Below are 16529 nucleotides of genomic sequence, written 5' to 3'. Positions count from 1 at the left end.
AACACTGCTGTTCTATTAGCACTGTCTCCCCCCCCCCCCAATTTCTGGTTGTGTGTCTGTATGTCAGTGTCAAAGAGAGAACCGTTTTACTAGTTAGACAGACATAGTAATTCAAATGTGCTTTTGTAGTTGATGTAACTTTTGCAATGTTTTGTCATACCTGGTATTCCTTGAAATCCCACGAAAGCCGTAGACAATCTTCCCGCTCAAATATGGCCGTGCAAGTCCAGCTCATGTACTTTCTGGTTTTTCTTTCAGGTTGACGATAGATATAGGAAAAATAACCAGGGCTCCCCTGAAGCACAGTCTAAACAGACGAGCAAAGTGTTGGAGCCACCAGTGCCTTCAAGATCAGAGTCCTTTTCAAATGGAAATTCCGAGCCTGTTCAGCCTTCACTGCAAAAGCCAATGGAACCACAGGTAAAGGCAGAAAAGGTCTCTGGGAGAAGTATGTGGGAAGCTGATGAATGACTGAGAGGTATGGAAAGCCACAGATGCAAATGAACAACGTGAGGATGACTGTGTCTTGGAAAACACGTTCATTATGTGTGAATGAGTTGTAACTCCTGCGCTAAGCCAAGCTAGCTAACACTGCCCTTGCACCTCCTTTTTTTCTTTTCTCCTGGTAAAACTGACTTCATGCAGCTTTTGTTAAAAGTTGGGTGGGTTGTAAGGAAGAAAAATGTGTTTTAGTGTATTCTGTTGAAAAACTTGCAATGAAATACAGAAACACTTGCATTCTGCCTGCTGACTTGATCTTTTGATGCAGCAGTTGACCCAGAATCTCATTCCTTTTTAATGGTGGTTTCCCTTAAAATTCTTCCAGTGACAGCTGAGTCATCTAGTGGCATGACTTAAGTAGCAAGCTACTTATGGCAAAAACAAACAAACCACTGCATTGCACTTCTGCAATCAAGCAGACTTAGTCCGTCTGTGAAAGCAGTCTTGGCCAGACAGCCATGTAACTAGATCTCCAGGTGTAATTTTACCTTCATGATTGCTTTTGAGGGATGATTCCTTTGGCTACAAACAATATTTCACTGATAATGTGCCCCTTTCTTTTTACTTAAGGATTGAAAAACAACAACTGAGTTCCTAGTTGAATTCATTTCATGGGATTCTCTCTGTATATTTATGGGTGACACCATGTAGATATAATATATTTTCAGAAGTAGCCACCTCTAACTTTTTAGCCTTGTTCAGGTACAATCTATATACAAACAGGTTGTTGTTCACCTGTGTAGCACAAGTGCAGAACCCTCTTTTATTTTGAGGTGATGTGTTAGAAGAAAATAACCTGTTTTTGAAAACCTTAGCCACTTTTGTAAACATTTGGCTATTACATTTTAATAGATCTTTGAAAACCTGTACAGCGGCATAGGTTGTCAGTAGAAGCTCAAGTAAAACACTTTTCTAAATATCTCTAAAATGCAGTTTTAATATAATACACTTATGCTAGAAGCTTGCAGCAAAACAAATTGGCCGCTTCAAATCACTATGTGAAATTGTGGTGGTGTCGATTGGGACGGCATTTTGCTCCCCTTTTAATTTCCTGTCTTCTTTTTCCTTGAACCACTTAAAATTCCTTCATTTTTCCTATGTTTGCAGTCTTATTCCATCTACTTGACTCCTGGGTTCCTCATTCCTAAGCTCCTCCTACACTCTGGCGATTCTGTACAATATCGCTTTATGACATTTTAATCTCGGCAACACATGATCCTTTTTTCTGGATCTAAAAGAAGCTGACCTGCGAACTGTTAAGAGTCTGTTCAGCTGAACATTCCATGCCGGTGGATCAGCCAAAATCATCAGGGACTTTATTGCCATAATCAGAATTTGATACACCCGCAATACTTGCTCTGAACAAACACACACATACATCCACTTTCTCACACTCTTGTTGCATTTAATTTTGCCCAGTGCTCACTGTGCTCAGAGTCCTGTGATTACTTGTTTGTAGGGTGAGCTTGAATCTGGACTACTTCGCAGATTAATAGAAATGGGGTGAATTTGGAAGCATTGAGGAAAACATTTCCATTTCCTTTCACAATATTAGGAGGGGGGGAATTACTCTGGTGTGTTTATTTACTTTTTAAAAATGTCCTTAAGGAGGTGTGCAGGCTGTGGTGGAAAAGAGTACTTAGCAAAATTATGTATACGTATATCCCCAAAAGAGGTGGCTATTGCAAGGCTACCCTTGGAGGATTCAGAGTTAACTATGGATTTAAAGCTGTGCTTCCATAGTGTGTGTGGTCATATTTATGTGTCGTCTCTAATGTGCATCTCTAGTATAAATTACCTGTGACACATACAATATGTGTATATTGTTTCTTATACAGCATAGTGTATGTGCATGTTATATAATGCCACTGTGCACATATTTTCAGCCAGTGACTGCTGAAAATGTGAAGGGTGTCTTATTTTTGTTCTATGTGATTCTGTCTTAATGCCTTAAAAGCAACTTACTACGTGATCTAAAGATGCCGGCAAATTGTTTTGAAACCAATATACACCGTACTTTTCTGTGTATAACACGCCCCCACATATAAGATGCTCCCTATTTTGGGGGACTAAAATTAAGGAAATGGGGGGAGATTGCACAGAATTGTTGAACTTTTTTTAGAAGCTAAAACTAACACACACACAAACACACACATGTTGCAACAGCCTCCTAACATCTGTCCCCCTTGCCAGCAGAAGCAGCCTATTGCCCACCCAATTGCCACAGCAACATCCAATCAACACCATCCCTTGTTGCAGACACCAATAACATGCTGCAGGCTATCTCTGGCTCGTGGCATCAACCAATCCCATGTCCCCCTCCCCCGGCACTGCCCATTTATAAGACGACCCCTATTTTAAACATAATTTTTCAGTAAATTTCAGTAAAAAGATGGAAAAGTACGGTATTTGCCAATATTATTTTTTACTATTCCTTTTGATTTGATACTTGGATTTGAAAATTTTCATCTGGCATAGGTTCCGCAAGATGGAACTTGCCCTTATCTCTTCCCATTAATTTGTGTGCCCAGAGCATAGACCCTCCAAAATGCTGATTTTATGTTCTCCCTTGCTTTTAAGCTCGTATTGATTTTCAACCACATGCTTGCCTTACATCATATCCCAAGTTGTGCTTATCCCGCCACCCAAATACCCTCTTTGCCTTTTTTTATTCTGTGTTTTGATGGGGGGGGCGGGGGGAGCCCGTGTGAACAGAACGCATTGAATGTTCTATGTTTTGTTTTCTTCGTAAGGTACAGTGGTCCCATCTGGCATCTCTCAAGAACAATGTTTCCCCTGTCTCGCGGTCCCATTCCTTCAGTGACCCTTCTCCCAAATTTGCACATCACCATCTTCGCTCTCAGGACCCAAATCCACCTTCACGCAGTGAAGTGCTAAATCAGAGTTCTGACTCTAAGTCTGAGGTACCCGACCCCACCCAAAAGGCCTGGGCTAGATCAGACAGTGACGAGGTGCCTCCAAGGGTAAGGAAGTAGAAAGACAGAATTTTGAATTTTTTTTAACAAAAAGAAACAAAAAGCAAAACGAAAGTAATGAAAGGCATGCGCTAGATTTTTAACTAGTGAATTGCACACCCACAAGAGTGACACTGGTATCAGAAACAGTACTTTAGGCAAGGAGTTCTCCCTCCCCTTCTTCAGCCAAGATCTTACAGGAATTTCTGCCCTAACTTAACACAAAAACAAAATAAAAAAATTCCTTCCAGTAGCACCTTAAAGACCAACTAAGTTAGTTGGTCTTTAAGGTGCTACTGGAAGGAATTTTTTTATTTTGTTTTGACTATGGCAGACCAACACGGCTACCTATCTGTAACATTAACACAAAAATGTAGTGTGGGCAGTGGCTGTTATATAGAAATAAAATATCAAGCCAAGTGATGTAGAGAAGAAAGCATATGAATAGCTGAAAGCTATCTCTTTGCCTCTAAATGGAATATCAGGCTTTAAACCAGTAGAGTTTTGTTGAGACATTTCTATCCACAAAGAAAGTATTTTCTTGCTTGGTTTACTTCTGTCAAATATAATCTTGCTTTCCCCCAGTTCTCTGCCTTCTACTGATCCATTACTAGGCATTTGTTGGCTCCTTAGAGCTTAATTTCCTAAATTTCCCATGCTATTACAGCAGATTGCTTTTTGCATCCCTTGCTTCAAAGTCCTATGTTCTAAAACTGTCATGGTAGTTTGTGAGTGGGTATTTGTGTTTGTTTGCTAGTTACCTACTAAATTCCTACATTCTTTCCAGCATCTTAGATGCAGTCCAAAATGAGCTTAAGGACTCTAGTTGGTGAATTATTTTAGAACTATTTTGCTCAAAATGCTAGTGTTTTAATAATGTACCCCAATGCATTGTTGCAGCAACATGTTGTTCTTTTGCTATGCCATGTTATCTGAATAGTTTATTCTTCCACGCAAGGTACCTGTGAGAACAACATCCAGATCACCTGTGTTATCTCGCCGAGATTCGCCGCTGCAGGGCAGTGGACAGCAAAATAACCAAGCAGGTCAAAGAAATTCCACAAGGTTGGTGGTATTGGGTTTCCCACTTCAGCTATTGGGAGGAGCAAACTGGAATCCATTGTTCCCCAAAAACACTGAGTGTTGAGAGATGCTGTTGTAAGGCAGTTTCTGCTGTATCTGAGAAGCTTCTAAGGGCAAGTTTATACAGTCTTATATAGGAAGTTATCTCAAGCCATTCAACGATAGTTGGTTTTCTTTTGGAACCACATCTTATAGCATGTTTGTAGGTAGTGCAGGCAAAAGGCTTTGAATGACTTAGTCAAGATGCTCTGAGTGGGAACCAACTCCCCAATTGCACCCACCTCTTCCCCTCACCTGTTGTCTATTCTCATGCTGCCTCCTCTTGGGATCGGTCCATACCGCCTCTCAGTAGGAGAGCACAAGCCGTGTGAAAGTTACTGTTTCTTCTTCTTGCGCCTCTCAGTAATTGCTCATTCAGAGAGGGCTACGAGGCTTTATTGGGATTGGAAATGGGCAGTCTGCTGTGGCATGATAACGCTGGTCCCGGACACTGGGCCTTTTTGTAGTGTTTGTCTGATTGTATCGCCAGCTAGAGATAACCTGAAAGCAATTGTGCGTGCGTCATGAAGTGCTTATTCGACCTAGAATCATGGAATTGTAGAGTTGGAAGAAACTTCAGGCGTTTCACGTATTCTGACTACTCAGAATTCTGACGTGAGATTAAAATAACAACAACAATAATAATAATAATAATATAATTTATTATTGATACTCTGCCAATCTGGCTGGGTTTCCCCAGCCACTCTGGGCAGCTCCCAACCAAATATTAAAAGCACAATACAGCATTAAACATTAAAAACTTCCCTAAACAGGGCTGCCTTCAGAAGTCTTCTGAAAGTCAGATAATTGTTTAATTCCTTGACATCTGATGGGAGGGCATTCCACAGGGCAGGTGCCAATACCGAGAAGGCCCTCTGTCTGGTTCCCTGCAACCTCACTTCTTGCTTTGAGGGAACTGCCAGAAGGCCCTCGGAGCTGGACTTCAGTGAACGATAGAGGTTGAGATGCTCCTTCAGGTATACTGGGCCGAGGCCGTTTAGGGCTTTAAAGGTCAGCACCAACACTTTGAATTGTGCTTGGAAACGTACTGGGATAGTGATAGAGGACTAACAATGTATTCCGGAAAAAAGAATCATTGTTAAGGCAATAAAATAAAATATTAACCTTGATCAATGTGGGTTTTTTAAAACAAACAAACACCTTTTATTTTTCCACATAGCAATATAGAGCCTCGCCTCCTCTGGGAAAGAGTGGAGAAGCTGGTGCCGAGACCTGGAAGTGGAAGTTCCTCTGGTTCAAGCAATTCCAGTTCACAGCCTGGGTCACATCCTGGGTCCCAGAGCGGATCGGGAGAGAGATTCCGAATGAGATGTAAGACCCAACGTTTTCCTCTCTCTTTGTCCTTAGAAGTCTACAGATTAATCTGCATTCTTCTTTTGTATTTGTTGGTTCACTCAGGCCAGGGGTGGCGAACCTTTTTGGCTCCCTGCAAGCCAACTTGCAACAGGTGGGCAGGACAACCTACCTGTCAGTCACATGACACCATTATGCCAGCATATGATTGACAGCTGGCTGCCCTGCCCAACTGTCAGAATCCCTAGTGCAGGGTTCCAAAGTGCCCAGCACCTGCGGTACAAGGAGTGTTGCCAGCCCTAAGTTTAGTGCTTGAGGAGAAGCTCCAATCGTAGGGTTGGCAAGCTGCTACTTTCTCCCTCCCTATCAGCTGACTTTGCAAGTGTTGACTGAGCAAGCCAACGCCTGCAAAAAGTAGGTTTCTTACTCTCCCATTCTGCTATTGGCTGATGGGGATGGGGTAGAAAGAAACTGGCTTTTTGCAAGCTGTGAGAGTGACTTGCAGCTGATGCCTGCAGAAGACAGCCTCTCACATAGGGCTTCTCTTTCTCCCCTACCCACCAACCTGCTTTTCGTACCAAGCAGGGAGAAAGTGCACAGCCAGCCATGGCAGGATTTAACCCCCCCCCCCTCATCTGATGAGCAGGGAGTTAAATCCTGACACTTTGGCCGAAGTTCCCTGTTCCCAGATAGGGGCAGCCAGTGCAGAGATGGACCCCACCCTCCTGCCCATAAGTGCCAGCAGCCATTTGATAGGTGGGTGGGCACCAGGCGAAATGGCTTCATAGGCCTACTTCAGTGTTTCTCAAACTTGGGTCTCAATAACTGTTGTTGGACTACAACTCCCGTCATCTCTGACCGCTGGTCCTGCTAGCCAGGGATGATGAGAGTTGTAGTCCAACAAGAGCTGGAGCCCCAAGTTTGAGAAACGGTGGCCCAACTGGTGGGCCAGAATCGGCCCGCAGGTTGCAGGTTCCCCACCCCTGATTAATTAAGGTATCTCAGTGGGGATGGAGAAATAAGATGCATTGAAATATTAAAACTCCTATTGCTTTAACATTCCTCTTTATTCATGTAGCATCGTCAAAATCTGAAGGTTCACCATCGCAACGTAGTGAAAATGCAACAAAAAAACCAGAAGAGAAGAAGGAAGCTTTCAGACCTAGCAAACCTGTGGTGAGGCTCTCAGACTGTTACCTCCTCATCTACGTCTGATACATAGCATAAAAGCTTGTCGTGTGAACTTTTACATAAGAGACGACCTACGTTTAAGGTGCAGGAGTGGAGAGTTAAGAAGGAAAAAAAAAAGTTGGAAATGTTGGAAAGTTACATGAAAAAACTTATTTTCATAAAATCCAGCATTCGATATTCACTCAAGTTAAATCCTGTGAACAAGCAACACCACACCGAGTTAATACATTTCCTGGAAATTATTTTTACTATTTTATTTCATGTTATTATTTGTACTACGCCCATCATGCTGCCCTTGCCCCAGCCATTCTGGACACATGCACAGTGCATTAATGCATATCCTGGAAAAAGTACACAAACACTTCTAAATGGATAGAGGTAGCCACATAGAAGCATTCTGTACATGACACTTGCAGTGCTTAAATCTCTACTCAAAGTGAGCAGGACACTTAATAATAATAATAATAATAATAATAATAATAATAATAATAATAATAATTTATTATTTATAGCCTGCCCATCTGGCTGGGCTTCCCCAGCCACTCTGGGCGGCTTCCAAAAAAATATTAAAATACTGTAATACATCAAACATTAAAAGCTTCAGATGTCTTCCAAAAGTCTGGTAGTCGTTGTTCTCTTTGACATCTGGTGGGAGGGCGTTCCACAGGGAGGGCGCCACTACCGAGAAGGCCCTCTGCCTGGTTTCCTGTAACTTGGCTTCTCACAGTGAGGGAACCGCCAGAAGGCCCTTGGTGCTGGACCTCAGTGTCCAGGTAGAATGATGGGGGTGGAGACGCTCCTTCAGACATACTGGACTGAGGGCTTTAAAGGTCAGCACCAACACTTTGAATTGTGCTTGGAAACCTACTGGGAGCCAGTGTAGGCCTTTCAAGACTGGGGTTATGTGGTCTCAGCGGCTGCTCCCAGTCACCAGTCTAGCTGCTGCGTTCTGGATTAGTTGTAGTTTCCGGGTCACCTTCAAAGGTAGCCCCACCTAGAGCGCAATGCAGTAGTCCAAGCGGGAGATGACCAGAGCATGCACCATAGTTCAGTTTGGTAATAGGCAACCATAGTTAATATATTAGTAACAGTAAGAGCTATCAGATTTGCAACAATCCTAGCTATCTATGGCAAGAAGCTGCAATTCCAGTAACCATTTGATAACAATTTCTGAAATACAGAAAACAGCCATATTTGAATTTTTATTTTATACTGTTTTTGGAATTTTTTATTTTATACTGTTTTTGGAAAATGAAGTTGCTGGAATTAATAGAAACATGGCTGAAGATAGTTTTAGAATATACTGGTACAAGAGGTGGTAGTTGCGGTGGACTAGGGGGACTAGGCTAGTTCCCTAAACATTGCCCTATTGCTTCCTTCCCAAAGCCCAGGAAGCTTCTGCCTGGCTTAGGGAAGGAGGTGTAAATTCTCTGTGGTCCAAGAGCCTGCTACCACCTTCCCAATATGTAGTTCAGTCCTGAAATTATGAAGACATAGTTGTTCTCTCTGAATTGTTAAGATGCATCCTGCACTGTAGCACCAGCCACACATGCTGTCCTCTTACTGTCTGCAAAGGAAATAGCTGTAGCTCTTAATTATACAAATGAGACCAAAGAAACTGGAGAAAGTCTGCATGTGGCAAAGCACAATTACAAGGATTCTTGCTTGGACGGTCTGTGAAAGTGTGTCGTTAGTATAGTACAAGCTTTTTGCTGCCTTGGCCTGGCTACTGGTCGGCTGTCGGAAGGCGATGGTAATCCTGAGCGAGCACTCTTCTGTTCAAACAAATAGCAAGGCACAGCTAACGACTACTTCTAGAATTGTACTGAAAACTCCTGCTTTTTCAAAGTACAGTGTTCCTTCATTTTAAACGAATATTGGCTATCAAAATGCATCACTGAAACGGAGCAACAATCACACCATGAGTAAATGCCACATAACAACTCTTTTTTGTTGTTCCTTCCAAATATCTAGCAGAGCATTTCAAGTTGTCCCCTTCATGTTACAATTTTCCTAATGTCTGTATGTGTAGAATGGTTGAAAAAACAAGTCTGTTATCTCCCCAACACCGTCCTGATTCCTACTCATAATACTGTTGTAGCTCGTTGTTTTGTGTTCTGTTCCTTTGTTCCTAAATGGCAGTTTTTGAGCAAGCTAGTGATACAGCTTTAGCACTTTGAAGACTGGATTTATTTTCTTCCTATACTAAACTTGTGTTGTAATGTTTGTTTTCCCCCAATTGCACTCCATTCACTCTTGCCCTGATGTCAATTTGCTGAACCTGTTCGTATGGCTGGTCTTCAGGGAGAAGTGGTAAGCAGTCAACTGTTCGTTTAATGCTACTGAGAGCAATGAACCCTCTTGCCTTTGTAATTATTATAACATTTGCACAGCTTTGCTCATAGACGCCTTGGTTGATACCCAACAGTGCCCTTCCACTTATGTAATGGGACTTCCTCTTCATCTCATCTCCCACTGCAGACCTTATATGTTCCCCAGATCTGTTCCAGAGGATTGGGGAACCCTCCCAGAGCAGAATATCCCATCTGTTAGTGTTTGATAATGGCGAAATACACTAGGCAAACTTCCCAGCAATCAGTTTGACACCTGCCTTTTTAAGTGAAGTGTGTTACTTTCTATTTGAAATACACTTAGTTCAATTAAAATTATCAAGCTGCTTGACCATTTTCCTCCATGCACACCAAAGAAGTAATAGAATTTTTAAAAAAGTATTCTGAAATAATAGCGTAGGCCTTTAAATCGAAAGCATCAGCTGTGACTAAATAGATCTAGCTTTTGGAACCCGAAATGTGCAGTGTTATCCATCTGCTTGCATCCTTTTCTGCAGTCGTTCACCTGGTGTTTTTCCTTCTGCTCCTTCTAGAATTTAACTGATTTGGCGAAGGAATTACGGGCAGTCGAGGATGTGCGGCCTCCACATAAAGTGACTGATTATTCATCATCCAGTGAAGAGTCGGGAACAACTGATGAAGACGATGATGACATGGAGCAGGAAGGAGTTGATGAATCTACTTCGGGACCAGAAGATGCTAGAGCAGTGTTAGTTCTCCTTTCCCTCTCTTCCTGATGTGATGTATTAATGGAAGTTTTGCCTACAAGGCAATTTCATTTTGTGAATTCTGGTAGGGCTTCCAATATTGTATTTAGGTATGGAAATTGCGATTCGTGAAATTGCTCTTTTAGTTCTTCTCTAATTCTATGATGCTGTAGAATATAGGATTGTGTGTGTCTCCTTCCATAATATAAACATAACACGGGCAATCTGCTATATAAGGGTTCACAATATCCTATAACAGGAAAATGAATATGTCTTGAAGATGTGGATAAAGTAAGATGAATAGATAACTTAAAAGTGCATGTTTTGAAGGCACTGATGCAGTAATCAGTTTCAGTTGTAATACAAATATATGACTTACCATTCCCTGAGAAGCTACTAGCCAGTTTATAAAAGCTTCCCTACCTGGCTGTCTGGATGATGGTGATGGTAATGATTTAAATTTCTATACAGCCCTCTATCCGAGGATCACAGGACTGTTTACAATTTAAAAACATGTATCACAGTAACATACTATTCCCCCACCCCTACCCCGCAGGCATCCAAATGAATGGGGGTTTGCAAATAAAGGTTTTCCAGATAGGCAAGGTTTCCACAATTAAACGTATCCTAGTACTTCTGTTAAAATAATCCTTGTGTGAAACTATTTTAGTATTGCTGTGGGACGCGGGTGGTCCTGTGGTCTAAACCACTGAGCCAAGCTTGCCGATCGGAAGGTCGGCAGTTCGAATTCCCATGATGGGGTGAGCTCCTGTTGCTCGGTCCCTGCTCCTGCCAACCTAGCAGTTCGAAAGCATACCAGTGCAAGTAAATAAATAGGTACTGCTGCAGCAGGAAGGTAAACAGCGTTTCTGTGCACTCTGGCTTCAGTCTCGGTGTTCTAGTGGTTTAGTTACGCTAACCAAATGACCCGGAAAGCTGTCTGTGGACAAATGCCGGCTCCCTCGGCCTGAAAGCAAGATGAGCACCACAACCCCATAGTCACCTTTGACTGGACTTAACCATCCAGGGGTCGTTCACCTTTACCTTTTTTTATTACTGTGGATACTGAAGAATCAGAATAGAAACAGAAAGGGCACATGAGGACGTAATCGAAATGTCTCCTTTACCAATCAGATCCACTCTAAACCTCAGCAATGGGGAAACAGAGTCCGTGAAAACTATGATTGTGCACGACGACGTGGAGAGTGAACCTGCAATGACTCCTTCCAAGGAGGGCACTTTAATCGTCCGACAGGTATGCATATTCTTTCAAGTGTATGTTTCCCTCTCCCTCCTCCCACCCTCATTAACTCACTCATTCTTTCATACTCTCGTCCTACATAATATCAGTTGCAGGACATATAGACACAGTTAATAGCCTCTTGTTGAACCAGCAGACATTTCAGGCCTGCAAAGGGAGTAATAGTTGCCAAACAGTGTTTGTGCTTACGTGCATTGTAGAGACACTTCACAGGACTCTGCTGAGTTTATCTTAGTCTTGGACCAACACAAAGGTTAAAGAGCCGCAGGCCACTGGAAGGAATCTCTGATGTGATTTTCAACCTTTAAAAGGTGTTTTTAAAAAACAAACAATTAACTGTGGGAGAGCCAGATGCAGCAGAAGAAGAGATCACCTAGTTTGCTTTAAATCAGTTACAAACGCACGATGTGTCCCTCTTAGGAGTTCAGAACAGTTTACATACATTTTCCAAGAGGTTTCCTACCCAGATAGCTTATAGCCAGAGCTTCTTATCTTTAGCAACAGAACTATCAGGTCACATGGTCTTTCTGTCTCAAAATGTTATGCACAGAATTGTCAAGGCATTTCTTCCCTTGTCTTGAACTTGCGGGTCTGTTTAGTGTGGTAGTTTGTACAATATGAACCTCACTCATTACCGAGTTTTCCAGTTCTTCAGCTGAACATCCCTATCATAATAGACCCCCTAGGATGTATTAAAATGTCATGCATATTGTTCAGATAAGTAAATTAGGACATTCACCAGATGTTTCAAGCACTTTCATCTGATCGTGTCTTAAAAAAACCAGAACTAAATAATAAAAATAAGATGATAGTGAAAATAACCTTAGGGAACGTGCAGATTGATGTGATAGTGCGAATTTGGCCAACAGGAGCTTAATTTTGCTGGTGAACAAAGCTGGCTTTGCCCGGGAACCCAAACAATTCCTGTAGTGTGTGGCTGAATTCCTCGCCACTGACCTTTCTAATGGAGGCATCAAGGCTTGGTTGATGTTATGCATTGGTTGAAGCATTGAAAGTAGACCAGCTTTCTAGGGACAGAGAGACCTTTACGCAGCACTTGAGCAAGACAAGTGTGCCTGTTTTTTCTGCAGAGTACAGTTGACACAAAGCGTGCCAGCCATCATGAGAGCAATGGCTTTGCCGGTCGCATTCACCTCTTGCCAGATCTCTTACAGCAAAGCCATTCCTCCTCCACTTCCTCCACCTCTTCCTCCCCATCCTCCAGCCAGCCGACACCCACCATGTCCCCACAGACACCCCAGGACAAGCTAACTACTAATGAGGTATGTCTTGCCCCCACAGCTGGCTGCTTTCATAGGGTTATTGCTTCATAGCTAGCTTTTCCCGAGGAGCTCCAGCTCAGCGTCCCTTCTCTGCTGCTCTTCTTCTTCTTCCTGTCACTTAACCCCTCACTCCTCAAAAATAACACATTTCAGCTCTTTACATACCAAAACCCCCTTAACTCTAGAGCAGTTTTACCCCAAACCTGCCAGTTGACTACTCTTGCTCCCCTCTCCTTTTTAATACAAGTCATTAATTGCATGGCTTTTGGATAAGCTAAACTGATTGCCCTCTTGGTATTTGTTTAAACGCTGTTTTGGGGAGAGTGCCTACTTGGAGAGGTCACACTTAGGGTAATCTGGCTTCTTCAGATGACAATACTACCTGGTTTAGCATACTACTAAGTAACTACGCATGTAGTGGGGTCCTTGCTTTGGGGAAAAAGGAGTGCACTGTCTTAGAAAGGAAGCTTTCTCCAGCCTTACCACAAGAGGCTGCTTTTTTTGAAATTTATTGATGGGGAGAGGGAATGAAGCAGCTGACTCTTCGATAGCTTTGTTTCTGTTTGTTTTATTGTTCTGGAATGTCGTGTGAAAAGATCCGTCTCGGTTTCTGACAGCACAGATCTGCTTTGAAAGGCATTTTTGTAAAATTGGAGGCAGCTTTCCTATGACATACCGTATTTTTCACTCTATAAGACGCACCAGACCACAAGACGCACCTAGTTTTTGGAGGAGGAAAATATTCTGAATCTCAGAAGCCAGAACAGCAAGAGGGATTGCTGCGCAGTGAAAGCAGCAATCCCTCTTGCTGTTCTGGCTTCTGGGATAGCTGCACAGCCTGCATCCACTCCATAAGATGCACACACATGTCCCCTTACTTTTTAGGAGGGAAAAAGTGAGTCTTATAGAGTAAAAAATACGATAGCTACTCTTTCCATGCGAAGACGTGTCGATACACTTGGAAGGTGCCCTCTGGTGGAAGGGAAAAGCATATGTTGAGCTCTTCCATATGAATTTTTGTACACATGATAGGTACCTAAACAGAAATACTTCCAACAGATTAGGGATGGGCAGGTTTTAAAGGAAGGGGCACCATTTATTTTCAGAAGCTTTTACAAATGAACAGAACAAGGAAGGTAGGTCTTGGAACCGAATCTCCACAAAACGCTCCTAAAGCAGCAAGGCTGTTCTGCCAGGGCTTTCAAATGTACAGATATGCACTCCAGAATCACACTCTTTAAAAAGGTTTCAGTCGGAAGCCAGTTATTTGCTGCACTGATTTGGATAGTCCCTGTGATGTTACCAGGGAGTCTGCCTTCAATCCCAAAGTTGCATGGGGGGGGGGGGGGGGAGAGAGAACGTTAAGAAATTGTGAAATTGAGACAGTGTGCATGAAAATTCATGAGCTGCTTAAAAATGTTAATATAGTTTGCTTGAAGCAAAAGGGCAAGGAAATCAGATTCTAGCACTGGAAAACAGAAGCCACCTTACAAAGCACAGCATATTTGTAGGTGCCGCTTGAATGAAAAAACTTGTTTTTTAAAAAATAACAAAACTAAATTCATGGGGGCAGGGTCTTAATTGTTCCTGGATTGTAGTGTTTTGGAATTTCACAAGAAATCCCATGTTAAAGCGGTTGCTTATCTTTCACAAGAAGCTCCTTCTTGAGGCCACAAGGGAGGAGATGATTTTTGCCCGTTACCTTTTCTTTACCTCCTCTTCTGTTCCAGAGGGACTTTAACCCTCTAGAGCAGATTTTCTGGAACACACTGTGTGGGAAATGAGGGAGGGTCGTTGAATATCTCTTCCCCCACTTCTGCCTGTGGACAATGTACAATGAATGGAGCTGTGTCTACTCTATGCAAGTTTGGAATCAAACTCAGTGCATATTGCCGTAGGGTAGAAGTCAATTGTTTGAATACTGTCAAGGCCCACCTCTTCCTTTGTTCTAAATACCATGTTTTCAAACAGCCGCAGTGTTTTGGAGTGGAGAAATAGAGCTTGTAGAATTTGGTGGAAGCAGAATTCCTTTTAAGACCCTAGTTGCATGAAGTCCACTTTGAGGGACACAGTGAAGGCTCTCTGTCTTAAAGAGGTTTTATAGGAGAGAGAACTGAGCCAACACTTCAGATGTACGAAAAAAAAAGCCTAGTTAAACATCAACTCGCCCTCCCCCCTTTTTTTGTCTTTATACATTGCACACTTTGTTTTTAACCCGTGTCATTCTGCCTTAAAATGTAGTGTTGTCCCTGTGACACTTAACTCTCACAATCTGGCGAGGGATTTTTAAAGTCATCCCACTCCCGCTTTTTAACAGTTTCATTGTTTCACTTTTCTCCTTTCGTTTGTGTTTTCCATGTTTATTGTGTTTTAACTTCAGGGTGCACCGGTGCCTGAATATTGCTTCGAGTCCCTGTCCACACCTCCCTCCCAAATAAGTCCCCTTGTTCAATAAAGGTTCAGTATTTTTCTGTGAGATGATGGTGGAAGAAACTGCTGCAGCTTTCTGGCAAGAGGCTCAGTTTACAAGGGAGATTTGAGAGCGAAAGAATTGTCCTACAATTAACCGAATGCTAAAACGGCGTATCAAATGTAGAATTGAATGCCTGATTCCTAATTGCTCAAATTTTGTTGTTGGTCGCTAGCTGAGGGTTGGTCGCTAGCTGAGGGTAGAAGACACAGAATAGCAACTACAAAAGCAAAGGAATATCACAGTAGAAAGATGAAAAGCAGAATATGTTGGATGTGGAATAAAGAAATATTTACAGAATAGGAGCCTTACACGTTTCAGCAAGAGGAGACATTCTTGTATGCTTGTTTTAGTGAACAGGCTTCATTACGTAAACATCTAAATAAGGACTGTGGGTTGGACTGAACTTTCACAGTAGCGCTTAGGAAAAATGTTTATTTAAAATGTTTATGCTACTCACGTGTAGGCAGCACTTGAGGAAGGGGGACGAGAAGGCTTCTAAAACAGTGCTGTCCAGTAGTGGCTGGAATTATTTGTTTGGGTTTTTTGTGTGATCCTATTTGTTTATATTATAACCATTAATGACTCTGAAATTTACATTGCAGACTCAGTCCGCTAGTAACACACTGCAGAAACACAAATCTACCTCCTTTACACCTTTTATAGACCCTAGATTACTACAGATATCTCCATCTAGTGGAACAACTGTGACTTCTGTTGGTAAGTAATATAAACACTAATGAGTAAGGCTTATAGTAACTGTTAAAATGCTTAGAACAGTTCCCAATACAGTCGTACCTCAGAAGTCGTACGAAATCTGTTCCGGAAGTCCAAAACTTTCAGAAACCAAGGTGCAGCTTCCGATTGGCTGCAGAAAGCTCCTGCAGCCAATCAGAAGCTGTGGAAGCAGCGTTGGGCATTCAGGTTCCAAAGAACGTTTGCAGACCAGAAAACTCACTTCCAGGTTTGCGGCGTTTGGGAGCCAAAATGTTCGATTTGCAAGGCATTTGACTTCTGAGGTACGGCTGTATATCTTTCACAAGCTGTACCTAACAGTATTTTTTTTCAACTTGATGTGCATTTCATGTGTGAGTTGAAATGTATACTAAAAGATAACTGTTTTTTCTCTTTCTTTCTTCCAATTTTTTTGCAGTAGGATTCTCTAGTGAAGCAATGAGGTCAGAGGCAATAAGGCAAGATCCAACCAGGAAAGGATCAGTTGTTAATGTGAACCCTACAAATACACGGCCACAAAGTGACACCCCAGAAATCCGCAAATACAAGAAGAGATTCAATTCTGAGATCTTATGTGCTGCCTTATGGGGTATGCAATCCAGTCTTGGTCGCTCGTTCC

The 16529-nt window shown here is 42.3% G+C and overlaps 1 protein-coding gene and 1 long non-coding RNA gene across 5 annotated transcripts in view; one reads left to right on the top strand and one right to left on the bottom strand.

Annotated features, from left to right (window-relative positions):
* MAP4K4 (mitogen-activated protein kinase kinase kinase kinase 4) overlaps positions 1-16529 on the top strand; it is a 132910-nt gene that overhangs the window by 102265 nt on the left and 14116 nt on the right. Inside the window, exons 17-26 of one of the 4 annotated variants that reach the window (XM_083735426.1) lie at positions 259-420; positions 3255-3485; positions 4435-4541; positions 5779-5930; positions 6991-7088; positions 9988-10163; positions 11296-11416; positions 12514-12705; positions 15781-15895; positions 16329-16499. In XM_083735426.1, coding sequence (XP_083591552.1) covers positions 259-420; positions 3255-3485; positions 4435-4541; positions 5779-5930; positions 6991-7088; positions 9988-10163; positions 11296-11416; positions 12514-12705; positions 15781-15895; positions 16329-16499 — 1525 coding nt within the window. The remainder of the gene's footprint in view (positions 1-258; positions 421-3254; positions 3486-4434; positions 4542-5778; positions 5931-6990; positions 7089-9987; positions 10164-11295; positions 11417-12513; positions 12706-15780; positions 15896-16328; positions 16500-16529) is intronic. The other 3 variants (XM_083735428.1, XM_083735427.1, XM_083735429.1) reach the window with 3 other exon arrangements.
* On the bottom strand, positions 3533-4437 carry LOC310843149. The gene is made up of 2 exons (XR_014563535.1): positions 3836-4437; positions 3533-3691 (listed from the first exon to the last, which is right to left on the bottom strand). It is a non-coding gene; the product is annotated as an uncharacterized lncRNA (long non-coding RNA).

The sequence above is a fragment of the Podarcis gaigeae genome (assembly GCF_964106915.1).
Source record: "Podarcis gaigeae genome assembly, chromosome: 4".
Lineage (NCBI taxonomy): Eukaryota > Metazoa > Chordata > Lepidosauria > Squamata > Lacertidae > Podarcis > Podarcis gaigeae.
The sequence above is the reverse complement of the archived record's forward strand: the minus strand, read 5'-3'. Positions and strand labels throughout refer to the sequence as shown.